The 20,151-nt window shown below is 54.2% G+C and overlaps 1 protein-coding gene across 2 annotated transcripts in view; it reads right to left on the bottom strand.

The window, feature by feature from the left end:
• Positions 1 to 3,100: 3,100 nt before the first annotated feature.
• The window catches only part of ALX4 (ALX homeobox 4), a 40,485-nt gene continuing 23,434 nt past the window's right edge, over positions 3,101 to 20,151 (bottom strand). For both annotated transcript variants that reach the window (XM_075754688.1, XM_075754690.1), the window contains exons 2-4: positions 14,411 to 14,721; positions 6,629 to 6,757; positions 3,101 to 4,543 (exon numbers count right to left, since the gene is read on the bottom strand). In XM_075754688.1, the coding sequence (XP_075610803.1) occupies positions 4,220 to 4,543; positions 6,629 to 6,757; positions 14,411 to 14,721 (764 nt within the window). In that variant the 3' untranslated portion in view covers positions 3,101 to 4,219. The remainder of the gene's footprint in view (positions 4,544 to 6,628; positions 6,758 to 14,410; positions 14,722 to 20,151) is intronic.

Here is a 20,151-nt window from a genome sequence, read left to right as displayed (position 1 = left end):
ATCAGGGAAACGCGCCTCCCTGCCCCAAAATGCTTCCACTGCCAGAGAAACCCAGGCGGCAGCTCCCGCTTGGGCAGCACACCAGGTACGCCCAGCCTGGGTTGGCGCTGCATCCCCACGGCTGATGGGCAGGTAAAGCCATGTGTGCTGCAGCTCTGCGACCCCAGGTGTGACACGCTGTCCCTGTGCGTGGCCTTCCCTCACGGCCTGCCCACGCTCACAGCTGAAGCCAGGCATGCTTCAGCAGGGATGTGTGCCCCGGCAGGGATGCACGCTCTCTCACACGCTGCCGTGCACTCCAGACTAGGAGAGGAAAGCTGGTTCTCCTTCATTTTGCTGTCTTGGTCCTCTTCCCCGTGGGCTCTACCCAGGTAGGTGCTGGGGCAGTGAGACCTGAACTGAGTAGTGTGTTCAGGAGGAGGCAGCCAGAGCCTGCTAGGAGTGTGGGCGGGCGGCAGTGCTGGTGGTGGGTGATGTGCTGGGGGCTGACCTGACCCCCATCTCGCTCCTCTCCATGAGCTTGTTCAGGCACAGCAGCCTGTGGAGTTTGGACCCCGCAGGGCCCAGCAAGCCCCAAGCCTGCTTCACCGCTGGTTTGCAGTTGCTAGCAAAGCACTAACTACGCTCATAGGCAAGAAGTGCCTCTGAGTACTCGGCAGCGAGTGGTACCCCACCGCTTTTAAGCAGGTGCTGGGAACCTGCGCTGCTCTCGCTGTTTACATCCTCCCGTTCTCAAAGCTCTGTGACGTCTCTGGTGTTTCTAACCATGGGCAATGTAAGGCAGCTCCCTTGTAGGGTACCTGCTGCACAGCCAGGGCCAGGACTGCTCGGGAGAAACGTTTTGCTACCTCCGTGAGGCTGGAGAGGGCAGCTCAGAGAGCCCAGCTAGCTGGGTGCTGCAGGCGCTGCACCCACAGAGGATGCCACCATGAGCATGGCGGGTGTCGGGGTGGCTGGAGCTTGTGACACATTTTGATGGTGGCTGGGGACAAAGCTTGCAGCTTCAAAGGCAAGTCCAAGCCAGGGAATCACAACTCAATGTGTGGACAGAAGTAAAATACTAAACAAGAAATAAATAGAGAAGAAAGTCATAAATAGAGTTGAAAGATATTCAAATAATAATAATAATAATAATAATTAAAAAAGGCATCATCATGGTAATTTGAGATTGCAAGAACAGCACTGACCCTGTGACCCTTAAGAAATGCAGTAGCCGCAGGTTGACTAGATAAGGATACATATATATATATAAAAAAGTATATATATATATTTTTATACAGTTTTTCTTGTTAATTTAACAGCTAGTTTCAAAAAACCTTTTAAATTAATTTAAAAAATGTGTGTAAATACAGATGCACGTAGCTTAAAACTCCTGAATAGCTGCATTTGGGAGCTTTTGAGGAGAGCACCTTCCAGCGTGGCCCACAGGTGTGGGCACGAGGGTCCATGCCAGTACAGCGGCAGCACGCGGAGAGGCAAGGCAAAGCCTGGCAATCCACGGGGCTGCCTGTGGCACAGGGTGGGAAGGAAGCCCTGTAGCAAGGGGCTCTGGGGAACAACATCCCCGCTCACCTCGTGATGTTTTCAGGCAGGCTCAGGGCCTGGCACGTGTGATAGCATTTAAAATAGATTGAGCGAGTCTAACATGTGCTTTGCACATGGATTTTTAAGGTGAGAGAAAGTGGGGGCCAAGCCTCTGTAAATGCAAGTCTGCTGCCAGGAGACTCTCCTCTCTCTCTAACAAGACAAAGGATACAGCGCTTAATCCTCTGGGCTGTTAAACAGCTCGGGTGAAATCCTGGCTCCGTGGAAGTCCATGAGGAAAAGCTACCCTTTAACTTCAGTAGCGAATGCAGCTAACCTCTTGAATGGCTACAGCCCTCTGTCAGAGCCACCTTCGGTACCTGCAGGCCACGTGGGACCCGTCCCCATGTGCCCGCCCGCCCCACTACCTGCTCCTCAGCTCTGCCTGTTGCTAATTTGCCGTGTCAGTAACGTTACTGGGGTGTTTGGGCAGCGGCCCTTCACAGGATTGCCTGCTGACCGTGGGAACCATCCCCCTCACTGGTGTACCTTAGAAAATGCTCTCGACACTGAGCTCAGCTGCCTCCACAAAATCTGCTGGAGACATCGCCTCCTGCCACCGGTCCCTGGGTGGCCCGGGACCCTTAGTGGCTTCTGGGGTGCCTGGTGGGGGGTGACATACACCTCTAACCAGTCAGCGTGATCCTATCTGGCTCAATCATCAGCATCACTTTTAGCAGCTAAGCCATCAGCCCCGTTTGCTCAGCTGAATGTTTAGGCTGGGACATAGGTCCTGGCAGCTTGTGATGGGAGAAGCCCTGCTCGTACGCACGGTGTGGTTAAATGCGAACTGGTTCCCTCTGAGTACCAAGGGAGGCACCTCTTAGCATTTCTGAGGAGAGAAAAGAGACAGTACTACTGGTCTTTTCTTATTCCAATAAATATATATGACATTTGATCTAGCAATGGTGTATCATTTAGGTAGCGTAGGGCAGTCTAGGCACTATAGAAATACTTGTATACCTTGTTAACCTGAAACTTGACATTTGGTTGTAGCTTATTTGGAGCCTTTTCCAAGACCACTAAATATTCCTGGACCTTGAACTACAAGATCCTCTAACACTGAGCGTGAGGAGGGAGGGTAGGGTGACACACAAATTTTTATGGGAGTAAAATCCTGTAGTTCCCTTGTGAATCTCGGAGACAGCTGCCTCAGCTCAAGCTGAGCTTGCATAGCCACACTGCTAATTCAGTGGGGTAAAAGGACATTCCAGAATTGCTCCGGGCACTACGAGATCATTGAAAAGTTTGTAAAAGATTTAGCCTTGCAAAGGAGATCTTACTTAACAGTTAGTGCTGTGCAGGTAAGAGCACTGGGAGGGAAAAGCAGGGAGGCACATTGGCTCAGGCACACACCATGCAAGTTCTGGTGTCTCCTGCATCCTCTGTGAGATGAAGAGGATCTGAGGTGGCTGGAAATGGGGCAGCATCGCCTTGTCCAACCTTGTGTCCCTTCCCAGACTGGTCCCTGTGCTGCCCCCCCTCCCCCCCGAAGATGCTCGCAGCGGCTGTGGCAGCTGGGCCCTGGCATGGAGGGCTGCATGGAGGAGCTGTCATTGCACTTCTCTGGCCCCAGGACAAGGTGTATGAGGAATACAATGGCCTCACGCAACCATGGCCATGTGCTAGCGCTTGAGCTGTTTCTCAGAGCAATCTCTTTGTGGACCTGTGGATTTACACAGCAACTGCACTCCCCTCCCATACCTTCTCCCTCTAAATTGAGGAGAGTAATTCCCAACCCAGTGAAAGCCAGAGGAAACATTTTGCTGCCTCACCATGCACATGAGCCTCGACACTGACCATGACTGTGGCAAAGCAAACACCAGGCGCTCCCTGGGGCAGTGAGCTGTGCTGGGAAGCTATTGTCTGCTGGGGTGCACCTCCAGCCAGGTGACCAGAGAGCAGGCAAAGACGCCCAGCATGGCGTCGCTGTGCTGTTGGGAAGAGAGGCATTCCCTTCACAGGCCTCTACGGCTCCGTGCTTCACCTCAGACTGCAAGATGGAGAGGAAACAGGGTAGAAGGAAACGGGATAAAATTGCTTGCTTTCTAGCCTCAGGTATCTTCCCAACCCTGTTCCCCTTTCAGCTGTGGGAAGCCGTGGCTCCTGCTAAGAGGATGGGAGCAGCCTGACAGGTGTCTCTTTGCTGGTGCCAGAGTCCCCTGCCCAGGGCAGAACAGATCTGAGCAACACTGTCGACAAATTAGGAGGGGAGGTTGTGTCTGTGTGTCTATGGGGGGTGACGGGATGGGGGGAGCCGCTGAAATGCCAACGGGCTCTTGCTCTTTGGAAAGGCAGAACTGGTGTCAGAAAAAGGAGTGGGGAGAAAAAATGCCCAGGTTATTGGGGAGGTGGCAGTGAGAGGGGATGCATCCCAACCCAGATCTCACTGGAAGAAGTGCTGCTCCACAGCCTCCCTCTCCCCGCCTGATCCCAGGAAGCTGGGAGCTGCCGTGTTCATGCTGCAAACACTCCACTTACGTTAACATATGTACTTTATATGCCTAGGGTAGCTAAAAGTGCTGCATTCAGATCCCCGAGGAGGCAACTACTGTCTGGAGTCCAAGCGGATGGATTTATTCGGCTGTCCCCATGTGCTCTCTCCGTGTCTCGTGGGCGCTGCACTGCAACCCTGTCATGTCGCCCAGGAGATAGCGGCGCTGTGCTCCTTCGCTTTCATCCTCAGGGCAGCGATGCTGGACGTCTTGCGGTCCGGCTCGCTGTTCAGCTCGTAGCCGTTGAGGCCAGGGCTCATCCCGGCTGTGCCGAAGAGGCCGCCCATGTGAGTCTGTCCCACGTGGCTGCCAGGGCCAGAGACGCCGAGGAACTCGGAGACGCCGCCGGCCGCGTGGGGATGAGCATGGGGGGACATGCAGGAGGGCACCGTCTCGCAGGGGACGACGCAGGCGGGCACGGGGGAGGCAGCTCCATTGTTGCCGATCCAGGAGGGGTTCTGGATCTGGGGGTGGGAAAAGAAGCGTCAGGGCAGCCTTGTGCATGAGGGGCAGCTGGTGCTGTGAGATGAGGTACACTGGCCCCCGCCAGCAGCATCCCCCCCCAGAGCCAGTGGGTGCCCTCCAAAATCCATATGCTAGCCCAGACAGGGGCAGAGAGTGTGGGAGACTAGCTCACAAGAGGGCAGAACTGTGCCCCTCCTCTGATGTAGTGTCTCCCTGTTAATCTGTTCCCCCTCCCAGCCATTTATCTTTTATTTTTTTTGCACCATGAGCACTTTCTGGAGCAGGGTTGCTCTTGGCACAGAAAACCCGGTGCTACCCACGGTGTTTCTGTGGGCCTACCCACTACAGAGGGAACAGGCAGAAGGGGCTGCTGCAAGACTGCCGATCCACCCTCCTGCCCCAGCTGGGGGTAGCTTTGCACAGGCAAAGGCTTTTTTGTACCACGCAGACATGTCCATCGGAGCTGAGCTGCCTGCAGCCCCCAGTACAGGCAGTTTCCCTGCCCCTCTCCGCAGCAGGGCTTGCTCCCCGTTGCAGAAGCGTCACCCTCCTTGCTGCAGAGCAGAGCCTTTCGGGACCGCCTCGCACGGCCGTCCAGGCTCCTGCAGCGTCACTCATAAAATGGTATTGCAGAAGAAGAAGAGAGGGGGGCTCAGTATTTGCCAGCAGGAGTAGGTGTGCTGCGGCGGGGGGGGGTGGGGACGGACATGGGCATGCAGGATGAAAGCAGGGACAAGGCGAGCAGCTGGCTGGAGCAGGAGAGCAAAGGGCCCTTCATCCCACCGCCCTGCTGCACCGCTCACCCTTGGGCCCTCTCTGATCTCTTACCTCCTGCAAATTGCTTTTCATTTTTTTGATCTCAGGCTGGGAGAGGAGGGCGGTGTGGAGGGAGGGAGCAGTGTAAGTTACAAAGACAAGAGAATGGAGTGCTGAAAAGGCTGCTGAGAGTGTCCTCTGCTTGAAAAGCTGCTTTGGCATCTCTCAGCTGTTTTATAAGGGCTTCTTGTTCAGTTCAGGGGAGACACCAAGCAGGAGAGAGGTCAAACGCTCTTGGCTTAGCTGCGAGGGAGCTTTGGTGCGGTGCTGGCTGGGAAGGTAGCTGACAGCCAGGGTGTCAGAGGGGGAGGACTCCCAGCAGATCTGTGAGGACAAGTCAGGTTCAGAGCATCATGCCAGCAGAACTGCGCCCTCAAGCAAATTCTGGGTAGTGGGAAGAGGAGTCGGCAGGATGGAAGGAGTGCTTGGCGGGGGCACAGCCTAGCCCTCAAGCTAACAAACGCCCGTCTGCCCTGTCAGCATCTGAAGGCAATGTTGTAAAACAGAGGCTGGCCCAATGCTTAGGAGGCTACTGGGGTGACAGGTTTCCCGGGACGGGAAACTAAGGCAGGGAGGCAGCTGTGTCACCTGCCTCCTGGGCCAGGGCAGGAATGGTCTCAATAGGCCTCAGGAGCAGTCCCAGATACCCCAACAAGGCTGCTCCCACTTCCCCCTTCCTTTGGAGCACAAACACACAAGCCCCTTGGGAAGCATCCCCAGACGTCACCGAGTGTGCTGCAGGTACCACAGCCCATCCCTGGGAGATGGCTGTGGGAATTTGCCAGGGAAAATTGCTTTTGTCCAATTGCCTGAAGAAGGGGCATGGAAACCTAGGCATGGCAACAGGAAGCCTTCCTGGGAACTGCTGTTTTTTTACATGAACTAGCCTTTTCAACCTCTTCCAAACCAGTAGGAAGTTAGTGGGTAGCGGCGCACGTGATGGAAGGAGGACAGTGTAATAGGACATGCTGAGCAGAGTGACCTGTGTCCAAAGGGTGGCTGCACCATGTCACACAGGGCTGGGCTTGGCGTCTGCTTTAGAGATGGTTGCTCTGGGCCAGGGCATGAGGGAGCTGGGCAGGACACCCAGCTAAATAGCTCCTGACCCTTCGGTGCTTGGCAATACAGCCTTAGCGTTCTTGCAGCCTTGCCTGAAGGCAGGTGGATGAACCCACGAAGCAAAGCGTCACTTGGTGGGGACTGGGAGCAGAGGCGGTGTGTCCAGAAGGCATTGGGAGAGACGGACCAGAGTGGGGGGATGTGCTCACCTGGGCGTAGTTCTCAGCACGAGTGAGCAGGGGCAGCTCGTAGGCAGTGGAGAAGTGGGTCCGGACCTGCTGCATCTGCCCGAACCGCTCCCGCTTGCGCCATTTTGCTCGCCGGTTCTGAAACCACACCTGGGGAGAGGGCAACAGGGAGCTGTGAACAGGGCGGCCAACAGTGGCTGGGAGCCCGGCAGACCTGGGGACCCCACCAGCAGACAGCTTTTGGTGTCCTGCCTCCCACAGCCTGGTTTGCCCTGGGATAACCCATCTTCCCCATGCCCCTAAATCAGTGTTACCTGGGGCTGCCCACAGCTCTCATGTCATCAGCCAGCCTCAGACAAGAAGTGTGAATACATCCATGTGTGCTGCTGCCAGGCTGAAACCAGCAGCGCTGAGGCTTTCCCCAAGCCTAATCCTGGCTATGATAGTGCCACTGGCTGAGAGCTTGCTTTTCTCACTGAACTCTCAGTCTTATTTTTCTTAACTGTTAAAAAAAAAAAAAAACGCATAACACACCTTTCCTCCTTAGCCGCAGGAAAGGACACATGCCCTCTACAGAGTTACATGTCCTTTGCTTTACACCAAATTTTCTTCGCAGGGTTTGCAGCTCTCTGCTTCACAGTGCTGCTCAGATCCCTTCAAGGCAGAGGAAAGACCAAAACTGTGTTTCTACTCTTATTTTTACTGGCTTGACATCAGTGTGGATTATTGCACTGTTGTCAGCACCATTGCTCCTGATTTGCATCAGCATAAGAGAGATCAGAGCCTGGCCCAGTGTCTTCAAAGCCTCTTGAAGCTTGTGAGTCAGGGAAACACATCAATCAAGAACCGCTTTGAAGACACTGAGAGATGCAGGCGATCACCAGGGGCTGGGTTGTGCAGGTCACGCCAGTGGATGAAAGGAGCAGTCCTAGAGCCGCTCGGTTCTGCTTCGAGTTTTACACGGTGACTCGCGGGGCAGGGGGGGGCATCACTAACGAACAGCTTGGCCCTGCCTGTGCCTGGCCGTGGGGCAGCTCCGCTGCTTGGCAGGGACCTAGGGAAACCAGACACCGGGTGGGAAGCTCACGTCTTTGGAGTCTAGCGGGGCGAGCCGGGTGCTCAGCACAGGGTAGGGCGGCAGGATGGCTTTCGGGGGGCAGGAGAGCGGTGGCATTTGCAGCCTGCATCAGCTCGAGGGTCTGTGGTTTCTGGTCTGAGCTGACCTCCTTGCTTGTGATAGAAGAGTCATTTAAGGCTCTCCTGCTCCAGTTTCCCCCTCCCCACCATGCAGGCAGCCTCGTGCCGGCCTCTCGCAGCTCCCTACTGCAGCCAGCCCTGTGATACGAGTGGGCAGCTGAGGATCTCGCCACGTGTTGTGGTCTGCTCGGTGCAGGGAGTGGACAGTGCAGCACCCAGGCCTGTTGTTCCCATGTGGGCTGTGGATGGTGTAGGGTTTAGTGCCCTGCTTCGTGGCCATGGCAATGTCACTGGCATGGGCCATCCACAACCTGGCCAGACTAGCCATACTCAAAGCACCAACCTGATATTAACCCCCCACCCCGAGTCAAAAACCCTATGAGGATTTTCAGCAGGTGCAAAAAGAACCAGCAGAAAGGTCCCAACTTTATCCCAGCTGAGCACACACTACACATGAAGAGTGTCCTACTGGAGCAGGTTTGATGCCCCAGGCATCTGTCTGCTTTTCTTCTACATCTTCTTGGCACAGACACTCCAGCCCAGCTGCAGGCCAGTCCCAGGGCTGGCCCAGATCATGCCGCTTTGATCTGCAGATTCAAAGTTAGCGGTGGTGACCCGGTTCCTCCTCGGGCGGAGGAGGCCCCGCTGTGCACAGAGGGGTGGAGAGCAGGTAGGGAGCAGAGCACTGGCTGTGCGCAAGGCTGGGGCGAACATATGCCAGGCATATGCGGCCATTCCTCTGCCCAGCGAAGGCACCGGCTGGCCTGCCCGCCAGCGTGGCTGCACACCTGTGCTGCCGTGCAGGGGAGCCCACCTGAGCATCCCACCTGGGGCACCTGCCCAGGAGTGGGGCAGCTGAGCGCAGGCTTCCACGGTGGTGCCTGGCTCCACAGTGCAACCTCCAAAGCCATCAGCACAGGGTTTGCACGCTCGGGTTCCCCAGGACGGCGTGGCAGCTGCCCTGCCGAAGCTGCAGGGGCCGGCTGAGGTGGAACAGTGTCTCCAGCACAGGCTTTTCCTCTTCTGCTTCTCTTTTACACCTTGGATCTAACTGGCACTAGCAGAGCAAAATGGTTTAAACTGGCAGCTCCCAAATTGCAATCCCCACGCAGCTGGTGGGCTGGGAAGCTGTTAGGCTGAAGAGTGTCTTCAGTCCAGGTGCTGGTGCCAGGGGCACTGGAGATGCTCTGAGGGCTGGCAGTGAGCCACTGCTCTGAAACGCTTGCAACAAGGTTTGGACCTCTTTTTAAATTTCGCCTTTCTCCTCTGGTCCAAGACCTTTTAGGCCATTTGGTATCTTGCAGTCAGGTTTCTCCAGTGCTCCAGGGGAAAGAGGGCAGGCAGGGCAATGTATAATGCGAAGATGTCAGCAAAAAGCCAACTAATCCTAAGTATTTCTTGGCTTCCTCAACCTTAGAAGACACCTGCTTTTAAAAAGCAAATCTAAAACCCAACAAAAGTCCATTTTCCTTTCATTGCCTGTCACCTTTCGTCAAGAGAAGCAGCTTTGGGATGGGGTGTGACAGTTGAGGTTGCAGCAGTCAGTGCAGCGTGTCCTCTGGGGTCAGGATGGGGTACTTCGTGCAGGGATAAGCAGTTGCTGCAGGCTGCATCTCAGTGTTAACAATTAGAGTGGGAGTGTAGGGTAATGTCATGTATCTGACTCCTGCAGACAATGCTCTGATAAGCCCTGATGTACCCAATCAGACCTATAAAAATCTACAGAACAAAAAATGTTTCATGTCTCCATAAACATTCAGCCATATGCTGGTACCTAAATCCATATGCATACACAGCTGACATGCTGCGGGGGGTGGAGAGGCCAGGAACAGCCTAAGACAAAGAAAGCAGGAGGCTTCTGCTCGTTGTCTTGCTGTGGCCACCCTGGCACCCACCCGGTGCTGCCGGTCCGGCCCTGCCACCAAGCCCCACGCGCCCCGCACAGGGTGTGGGTAGATGGGCTGAGCTGGGACCTCACCCAGGCCCCTCTGGCCATGGCTGGGGACTACATGGCTGCATTCATCCTTCCTCTAAGTTAAAGAAGAAGGTGAATTCCCCTCTCTCCTACCCGCCCCAGCGCAGCAATGCAGGGGGCGAGGCTAGCCATTGCATGCGCGACGGTGGGCTGGTGGCAGTTGCGGGGCCAGATCCATCCCGGCGCCCCATGCCCTGTGCTCAAGCCACCCTCGCTACGTGGCTGCCCGGCTATGGGCAAGAGCTGCCCACCGCGTTCAAGCCTCACGCGCTCCCGCTCTCCTCTGGCAGCCTCACAGCATCTGTTCTGCCCATCCCTGTCCGCCAGCCCCACTGCTCTCCTCCCTCTGCTCAGCCTCCTGGCTGTCTGTCTGTCTCCAGGACCCCATCCTTCTGCTAAAGGCCAGGCTGCTTCCCCTCTTCCCAGAGATGGCCACCAGTCCTTTGCTTTCCAGCCTGCAAGAACAGAGCCAGAATTCATCCTTGACTGCTGAAACTGGACACCATTTTATCAGTGGCCTGGAATGGGAAATTGGAGCCTGGGATGAGAGAATTGAATAACTTGAGCTTGTTTTCATTTCATGTTTAATTTCCTGCAGGCTTAGCTCAGTCTTTCCGCTCCTTCCACCAGCCTCCCAGGGTTTTATGGGGGAAAAGGGATCAAGATATATTACTTCTTGCTTTGCTTTTTTTCTTTTTTTTCTGAGGCGGTGATTTTGCTACAGCAGAGTTTGACATTTCCCTCTCACTTTCAAGCCCCTGCTGCATCACAGGGTCACCGCCGAAAATATTTCATTAATGGTCCCAGCAATCATAATGCTGGCTCTGAGGGGGGCTGGCTGAGGGGTTATATTCCCTGGTCATGAAGCCTCCTTCCAGCCCCATCTCTTTCTCCTCTGCCACAGGGCAGACCAGGAGGCAGAGATACTCACAGCCCAAGAGAGATGAACAGCCAAGGCCAGGCTGGCGTGGGCTTGGAGGTGTGTATATGTGTGTGCATGCAAGGGGAAGGAGCCACATGTGAATATACATGTGTGCCTACCATGTTTCTTTAGTGTCACCACCTCGGACATCTGCTGCAGCGCTGGATGGGCTGGAAGAAGCTCAGGCAATTGCTGGTACCAAACAGGAGCTCTTTCTGGGGCTTTGCAGCCCCCGACATGGAAGAGGAGGAGAAAGGAATGGGATATGCACGCTGTGTGGGACCTACATGAAAACAGTGCCTGCTGCACACCCTTGCAGATTTGTTTGAGCCCTAGCAGCCTCTCCTTGGCTGGGTGGCTCTGCGCAGGACTTACGCGTGGCTCCTACTTCAGAAAAGAGGGACCTGCAGTAGCTTAATAGTACTTGGCAACAAGGGGCAAGATCGTGGGGGGCATCAGGGAAAATGTTGCATAACACTGCAGGGGGAACTAGCTTTGGCGTTGTCAGACACCAGCACTGACAGCTGGAAACCAAGGCAGGCCGTGAAATGGAGCAGGAGAGGGATCAGGCTGCAGGATGCCACCACTCCACAGACAGCATGGCCCTCCCTGTGCCCACTACTGGCACGAGCTCTTCTTCAGGCACTAAGATCTCTGTCAGCTATTTCACTAATGAAGCGTGAGCTTGGGAAAGGGATGGGAAAAAACAGAGCTGCCACTTGCCTGTCCGGGCTCCGCATCTGCTTCTGCCTGCAGCGCAGCAGCTGGTTCCACTCTTCAGGGAGCTGAGCCTGGCCAAAGGGGATGACCTCCAGCCAAAAGCTGGCTCAGCCATGGGAGGGAGCATCACACCTCAAACCTGCTGGGCACCTCACCTTCCTGCCGCTCTGCTTTGCCTAGTTCAGTCTCGCAGGCAGCTGAAGGTGGCCTCCATGAAATTATCACAAGATACTCACCACCCCTTAGAGGACTGTACCTTCCTTGGGAGAGGGACAATTGAGCTCCCCTCAAAGTCCATGGGGCTGCAGTTTGTGTGTGCCCAGACATCCCACAGCAGCCAGAGTCCCTGCCAGCTTGATGGAGGGCATCTGAGTACATAGCTGCTTTTTGGCTTGCAGAAGGAAAGAAGCAAGCGACTTGTGGCTTATTTGTGATTTCCGCTTTCTGCCTTGGCCCTGGTTGGGTCCTTGGTCCTTGCAGTAGGCATTTGCTTCGTCATCAGTCTCCTGGGCTGCTGCCCCACGTCCGTGCCTGCTCTTCAGCTGTAAGCTGATGCCCTCAGTGCTGCAGTGCTGGCATGGGGAGGCCCCCGCAAAGCAGAGCCGCCCAGAGCGGTGGGAGGCCAAAGCCAAGCCTAAACATGCTATAACACAACCCTGAGCTGGAGACAGGTGCTAGGGTGATTCACTAAGGCCTTAGTCCTGAAAGCCTCCCTTGTGGGAAGCTCAGCCCTGTACCATCAGAAGAGCCCTATGCCACCTCAGGCTGTGTCCCTGTGCCTCCCGGGGGCTGCCACCACTGTGCTGAAGCTAAGCAGCTTGCCAGCTGGCAGCCCCAGCACCCTGGGAACCCATATGAAATACCTGGTACCTGGGGTCCCCCTGAGCCCAGCCAAGCACCCACAGCGCTTGGTACGAGCCTGCTGGTTCTCGCTCTCCAGTGACACGGAGCCAGCATTTCTACCAACGGTGTGGCAGCCCTTCATCATGGGGCAGTGGCTGGGTGCCAGCCTGCAGCCTGAGGGATGGGGTCCTTCCCAGTGGGGCTGGGGGAAGGAGTGAAATGCAAGTGCTAACCCCTTTCACCCTGGGGTAAGTGCTCAAGCGGCCAGGCCACTTAGACAAGTCTTTCAGCTGCTCCATTACATGAGCCCTGTCATCGCCATCTGAAGTGAGAGGTGCAAGGTGGCGGTCGTGAGAGCAGAGAGGCTGTTCTCGGCTGCCCATGGCGGCAGGCTGCTGGGGCATTTATCTCAGGGCAGGGTGAAACCCACGGGCTGCCCCCTCCCTCTGCCAGATTTCCTCCTGGCTGCATGGGGAAGTGCTTCTGCCCTCGGCCACAGTGTTATCCAGGGGTAAAGTGGGGAAAAAAACCCCTGAGATTGTGGGTCATATGTAATAAACTTGTGGATTGCATCTGCCTTGCCTGCCCTGGCTCTGCTAGCCAGCCCTGCGCACTAGCTGGGACGTGCTAGCTGCACACCCTGGCTCAGAGGCGAGCAGGAGCTCGCCACCCTCCAGCACCTCATTCTCATTCCTGAGGAAAAGGAATTTCATGGACTGTGCAGTCAGTAACCCGATGCTGCGCCTGGCCTCCCAGGAGACCCCAACCAGCACTTGTGATGTGTCCCTGGGAAATCAAGGGCTGCGTCCAGCGGCAGAAATAAAGAGCTGACGTTTGTAGTGCTGCCTTCCTCTGCCCATCCCGCAGTGCTCTGCACGTACGTGCAGGACCAACGGGAATCACGCTGCTTTCTACTGAAATGCAGCCATGTCCAGCCTGAAGAGAAACAGCTGCAGGGAAGAAGAGCACACCAGCCCTGCAAACCAATTTAGGCAAGCAGACAAGAAAAATCCTGCAGCTAGTTGAAACTGTTGGTGAATGTACAGAGAAAAGTGGACTTATGCAAGGATGCTGGCCTGACTGCTTTGACTATTTTCAACAATTTGTAAAGGTTAGAGCAGAGGGCAAGCTGGGCTGCCTTGGACCTGGGAGTCTTCCTGGTATGAGAGGATAATCAGATGCCTCCACACACCAGCTATTCTCAATGCTAATGTAGGTTCTGGGGGTAGTGAGCTGATACATGCCTGCAGACGGGAAGTCACAGGATTAGCTAGACTGGAGAATGAGAACCTAAGCTTCAGCGGGACCTTTGATGGCCATCAAGGCGTGAGCTGCAGATGTCCACTCCAAGTGATGGCACTCTTTTTTGCAAATGCTTCTGAGCTCTTCCAGACCTTTGGTTTAACCTTGACTCAAAGACCAGCATTCAGAGAATCATTCACTCCCTTTAATGTGGATTTTGTCTCTGCTGGACCCCCAGGGTAGTTCAGGGGAGCTGGCACCTGTGTGGTGGAGGCAGTGAGACTGCAGCATGGCTGTTTCACTCTCCTGCTCCTCTCAAGATGGTGGGAGCACCTTTTTGCTCCAGATCACCATGCTTTGTGCAGTCTCAGCGCCTGCTTAACCAAGCAAGCGGCAAGAGCTGCCTCTCCTGTATCACCTCATGCTCTCTGGTACTGAACATCCTGGTCAGCTCTGCATCCCCATCTTGCCAGAAAGAGGCCATACTATGGGAAAGCATCCTCCCACTCAGACTAATGAGCCCGTGTCCCCTGCCAAGTCTTCTGAAGAAAGTAGTTTTTGTAATAGATTTGTTTAGGGTGACGGTGAGGCTTACCTACCTGCTGCCCAGCTAGCTGAAGGACAAGACACCTCTCTCTGAACAGTGCAGCTCAGGACACCAGCCCAACTAGTGTCAGACATGGATGTGCCTCCCCATCCTGTCCCTGTGCCTCAGCACACTGGAGCAGCGTGCCAGCCTGCGGCACGGGCTCTGGCTAGGGCTTGGCTGCCTGCAGGCTGTGGTGGGGCTGCAGGTGACCTCAGGCGCAGCATGGGACAACACATTTGCAGGGCTTATGTTTTCATTCCCCAGAGAGCAGGGGCTGGTTTGCAGCTCACCCACCCCTCGGGCATCCCCCGTTACCTGTACACGAGCCTCGGTGAGGTCTGTCCTCATGGCTAGCTGCTCCCTGGCATAGACATCTGGGTAGTGGGTCTTCTGAAAGACCTTCTCCAGCTCCTCCAGCTGGTAACTAGTGAAGGTGGTGCGGTTCCTCCGCTTTTTGCCCTTGTTGCTCTCCGAGTCGGCCTTGTCCATGGGGCTGGGGAGGTCCGTGCTAGCCCTGTCCTGGGGCACTTTCACCCCAGCCTCCTTCACGCTGAGGTAGCTGCTGTCCATTCCCGAAGGGTCAGAGCTCTGCTGCAAGTCGGCCTCTCCCAAACTGCTCTCCTTACCTATTTGGGTGGGAGGACAGGGAAGGGAGAGGAGGGCAGGTTTGAGCAGGGTGAGGGGGGTAGGGGGGGGAAGAGAGAGAGAGAAGAAAACAGATGTAAATCTTTCAACCAATTAATTGGTTCAACCAATTAAAGCTAGCCATGGCAGCTAGGCAGCAGCCCCCAAATGCAGGTAGAGAGGCTGACACCACTCTGGGCAGAGGTGGGAGGTGAGGCAGATGGCTGCCCTGGGTGCAGGAAAGCTGCCAGTCTCAGTGGGTGCTGGAGCTCAGCTCGGAGGCAGCACAGGCACCTGGCTGGGCTCTATTTAAGGGAGGAAGTGGCTGTTATGGTAGGGGCGCTGATCGCAGACTGTGGGTAACAACACAGCTGGGGAAGGAGAGGTTGACATGAGCTCTGCCAGCTCCTCCTGGTCTCCCTCTGGGAGATGGGTGGAAGGCTAAGCCTGGCATGCTCATGTGCATGTACTCCAGCGAGACCCTCCTTCACCCTCCCATCACCCACAGTGGGACTGAACCCCACTGAGTGCTACATTCCTTAGTCCTGGCCACAGGAGAGGTCTGTGAAGACAAAGAGGCCCAAACCTGGGCCTCAGCGGACAGTCCCTAGTCCCCAGCCCATCTGTGCACCCCTACCAACACATGCTAGAAAGCCAGGGGCACGTAGCAGCTACGTGTGTGCTCAGTGGAATCTGTTTTCTGCTCATACATCCCCAGGTAATGGTGGTGTGCCAGCAGAGTGTTCCCGACTGACACCTCATGGTCACCCCCACAGCCTTCTGCAAGGACTTGCGCTGCTTTCGGCAAAGAGGCCATGAACGGCACTCAGCACCACAGAAAAGGCTGGTGTGGGATGCCTATGGAAATGATCCTTGGAGCCTTGGAGGCTGTTCCTGCCTGACTGCCCTGAGCAATTAATAATTAACGGGCCATGACATACGAGAGCAGTATGGCAAAGCAGGAGGTGGATATTTCAACCACTGCAGTGAGCTGGTTCCTCTCTAAGGCTTAGCAGCTATGAGTGAAACCAGGTGTGTGTGTGCTTTCAGGTGCAGGCAGAGGGTGCTGTGATGGGGGTCCTCTCCTGCCCACCTACTGCCTCCAGCAAGGGTGGTGTCCCTTTCATTAGGAAGACCATTGCCATACCAGCAGGATCCTGGTGGGGACCCAGTGGCATGTAGTGCCTCTGATGACAAGTGGCCGTGGCTCTCCTTTGCCTGCTGCCACTGCTTCGTGTAGCAGGTCGTCCCCAGAACAGAAAAAGAAGGATTTGTGTGAGCAGCTGGCCCACCCGGCATGTGCTGCACAGCCTGGTGTCCTGCCTGCCCGCATTTCTGGCTGGGATCTTTCAATAAAAAACATGGTAGCCCTACTGCAAGGTTTAACCTTGAGCTGCTACACTCGGCTCCTAAAGGTCTGGGAAGGAAAGGGTGCAGTGGTACTTCCTATCCATGCTCTCCTTACCAAGCCAAGATCATGCCAACTGGCTAATCTTTTGGTTTTTAAATTTCACATTAGCCTGTTTTCAAATGTTCTCAGTCCTGGATTGATCTTTCTGGGAAAAAGCTCCACCATCTAGTGACATCCCCACCAGAAGATTTCCCTCAGCAGTGTCATATCCAGGGTCATTAATGCCAGCTTAGGCATCTTAGCTCATGTCTTTGGAAGTCACCATTTTTCCCAGCATGCATCCCTTGTTACAACATCCTACCACCTAATTAACTGTATATGTGCAGTTTAGCCCTTCTGTGAACAGCTCTGTCATGGCTTCACAGCCAAAAGCCCACGTGCAAGCTTGTGAGAAGATGCACATACCCTCGCCCTTTTCTCACTTTCGTAGCAGAAAGACTGCATTGAGGTGATCGGCATGAAAACAGGAAGATGAAATGTATCTGTTACTCTCAGGTATGAGGGCAAGGAAGGCCCAGGTTTAAGCTTGGAAGGATTAGCTATATCAAAGAGATTTGAGAAAAAAAATTGCCCAGTTAGTACAGAAGAGTCGAAGGCAGGACTGGGACGAAGGCACCAGAGATGCAGGAGCTATCTGCCACTACTACCCTACTGTGTTTTCAGATCTATTGCTTTCTCTAACACTGTTCCCTCAGGCTTTTGAGGAGCTCCCTGTAAAGCTCAGCAAAGCCTGATGTTTTCTACCTCAACTCTCTTCACTTTGTTCCTTAGGAACATTTTGTCAAGATTTATACTCCCTGGGCGCCAGGACGGCTGTCCAGGCCAGTGACTGCCACCCTGCCTCCTCTTTGGACCTGTGCTCTCCAACGGGCCGAGTTTCTCCGCCATTCCTGGGGGATGCAGGTGGACAGGCCCATCCAAAATGGACTGAGACAGTGCCCTGCCCGACAATCTGGGTAAATCGTATGCTACAGCCATGATATTTATTATTTTCAAAACTAGTGATAATAAAACAGTTCCAGAAAGTCTGCAGCAATGGACTACTGCCTATGAAAGTCAGTAGAGATGGAGTAATACATAAATAAAAGTATTCCAGGAAACTTTTTCTTCCTTTTTTTTTTTATTATTTATGATGTCAGGAAGCTCAGTACCTTTTCCCCTATGCCTTTGTGCTGGCTGCCCTCCTAACTCCCAGGTCCCCTGCGACTCCAGCAGCAGCAAACACAAGACCTGAAGCCTTCTCTTGGGAACTCCTCTGTCGTTTCTTATCTGCTCAAGTGGCTCAGCTACATGGGAAAGGGTCTGCACAAACACACACACAGAGAAAAGCTCTGGGTCTAATCTAATTTTATTGACTGCATAGCCCAAACTGCAGCTGGGAGCTGGGCCCAGGGCTTTCAGCAGCCACAAGACATCAGCCCCAAGGACCAAGCAACTGTCCCCGCTGCACACACGGTGGGTGTCCCCATGCCTGCCTGCCACCAGCCCAGAGCCCTCCTTGCTGGCTCAGCCATGCTGCTTTCATGCTCCCACGCTGCAGCTCCCATGGGCTCCTTCACCTCCAGCTCCTGTGGGCACTGGTAGGGATGAGTTGTCTCTGTGAGAGGGGCAGCGACAGTGGGATAGAGGGCAGGAGGCAGGGAGCACGGATGGTGGCGTAGGGAGGGGATGGCGTGCATCCATCCTTGGCTGAGCATCTCAAGAAGTAACTCTCATTCCCTAGGAACAGGCTCCCTGACCTCAAAACAGTCATGCTAACTGCTGAAGTGAAACAAATTGCATACATCTGCATATGGATATGCCCAGACTTCCTGTAACTAGAGATGGCCTCAAAGTTTCAGTGCAGTTTGGGGTGTCTGTTTCTAATCAAACCTAGAGAGACCTTGAGTTACATGTTGTGAAGATCTCCATGACAAGGAGGTAATGTGAGCATCATTGCACCCTTACAAGCCTGACAGGACTGCTTGGTGCCTCCTTCACTGCTTACAACTCCGTCCTTGCCCTCGGCAGTAGAAGGAGGATATTTTCTGGCTTCCCACACTTACACCCTGCTCTCCCAGTGCCTTGGCTGCCTGCTAGACCATCAGGACTTCCAAGACCTTCCCTGAGTCACCCTGTGTCAGTTGCCAATGGACAGGGACAGCCCAGGACAGCTGGGAACATGAGCCCCGAGCATCACGCTGCTCCTCTTTGTGCAGGAGAGCTACTTGCATCCCCAGTTCACCTGGAGGGGATATGCCTTTCCAATCTCACTGCATCTGCCCTTGGAGGAGGAAGGGGGTGTGGGAGACAGACCATGCTGCACACATGGCCATGCGGTGAGCCCTCGGGACAGCCAAGCATCATGCTGCTCTGCTGACACCTTCCTGGGGGGGAACGGTCATTTTAACCATGGTGTCTCAATCTTTGGATTCACAGCTTATACCTCTTTTGTTCTGGAAGTGTGCTGTTTTGGGAGGGCTATGAAGTAAAATCTTCTCTATGTACAATCTTATCCATGAAATTTAATTTAGAGCAAAGTCAGCTTGGTGCATGCAAGCATGGCAATGGAGAGTGGGACATTTCAAACACACAACTTTGGGCTCAACTTGAAATGATAGGTCTCCTTTGCACAGCACATGAATGACAAGCCACACTCCTTCATGATAGATTCCTTCACATAGATCCTGTGATTGCAGCCCCACAGCCTACAAGGCTGCAAGACAGCTACATGGCCAGCAAAACCCAGGGACACAGCCAGCACAGGGCTGTTTGTTTGCCCCGGGCGCCAGGCAAAGCAGCCAGCAGGATCTTAGCATTGCTAATGCACTGCTCCAGCAGCATCTTGTCCAAGCTATTACGGTCTCAGTGAGGACCCCCACGCTATCCCAGCCCCAGGGGGCTCCGAGCAGAGCCTGGGACACCTGGACACCTACTGGCATGTGGTGGCTCACAGAGGCTGCCCACAGGTGGCCGACCCACATCCAAAGCACGTGGCACGGGCGGCGTGTGGCTGCACCAGGCGGCCTCTCTGCTCCCACACCAAATGATGTGTGTCAGAGCCGTGCCTTCCTGCCCAGGGGTTTTCTCCCCTGCCATCCCCAGATCCCTATGGATTCCTAACACTGGCCATTTCATGGTGCCTCTCCCTCCCTGCACAGTCGTGGTCTGACTCTTACTTTTCATAGCAATGATGCTTTTTTTTTAAAAAAAAACCCAAAACCTCTAGCGCAGATGTTTAAGAAAGCCTTTTAAATCCAGTCCTGGCTCTTAATGTGATTCTCTCAACTCTTGCTTAAATACCAGTGCTAAAATTTTGCCTAGATATGGTTTGGGCAGTGTATTCTACATTTCTTACCAAGGAAGATTTTCACCACTAGCCCAGCCAGCACACCTCCAGGACTTGGCCGGCTGTAGTAACCTTATCCAGTCATCGTGATCCTGCCTTAACACATGCTGAAGCCTTTATACTTGTTCCCAAGTTGTCTGTTGCAGCCTTCTGCCTCCTGTCTGTCATTGCAGTCCAGAAGTCAGCACAGGGCTATGATTTTAAAAATATCCATATTTTTGGTTATATAGGATAAAATGGAGCATCTGGATTTTAGAGGTACAAAGGCCCAAATCTTTAGGTTTATTTCCATTCAGGGAGTGAGTGCTCTTCCAACCTGCAGATCTAGAGAAGAGTTTAAAGATGGAGAGAAGACCTAGAATTTGGAATCACCGGGTTTATTAGCAATGATCAGATACTTAATCATACCTTCACTCTTGAGCCCAACTGAGGTGTAAAACTGGGCAACATTCACCTCTTAAATGCAAGTGGTAGAAGTCTACATAAGACATAAGCCACTGACATTGTTGTGGAAGCCAGTTATCCTTGTTGCTAAGCAGAAACCATTTGGAGCATCTCCATTTCAGCTCTGGATAAGGATGAACACATCTCCTTGTATCCAGCCTACGAGCAGTTCCCTTGAGTTTGCATAAAGCGGAACTGGTTCCTGTATGAATGTCTACTTGTAGAAGGAAGGAAGGGAGATAGAGGTGT

This window comes from Balearica regulorum, chromosome 5 (assembly GCF_011004875.1).
Source record: "Balearica regulorum gibbericeps isolate bBalReg1 chromosome 5, bBalReg1.pri, whole genome shotgun sequence".
NCBI classification, from domain to species: domain Eukaryota; kingdom Metazoa; phylum Chordata; class Aves; order Gruiformes; family Gruidae; genus Balearica; species Balearica regulorum.
Note: the sequence above shows the minus strand (reverse complement) of the source record. Positions and strands in the feature narration are given on the sequence as shown.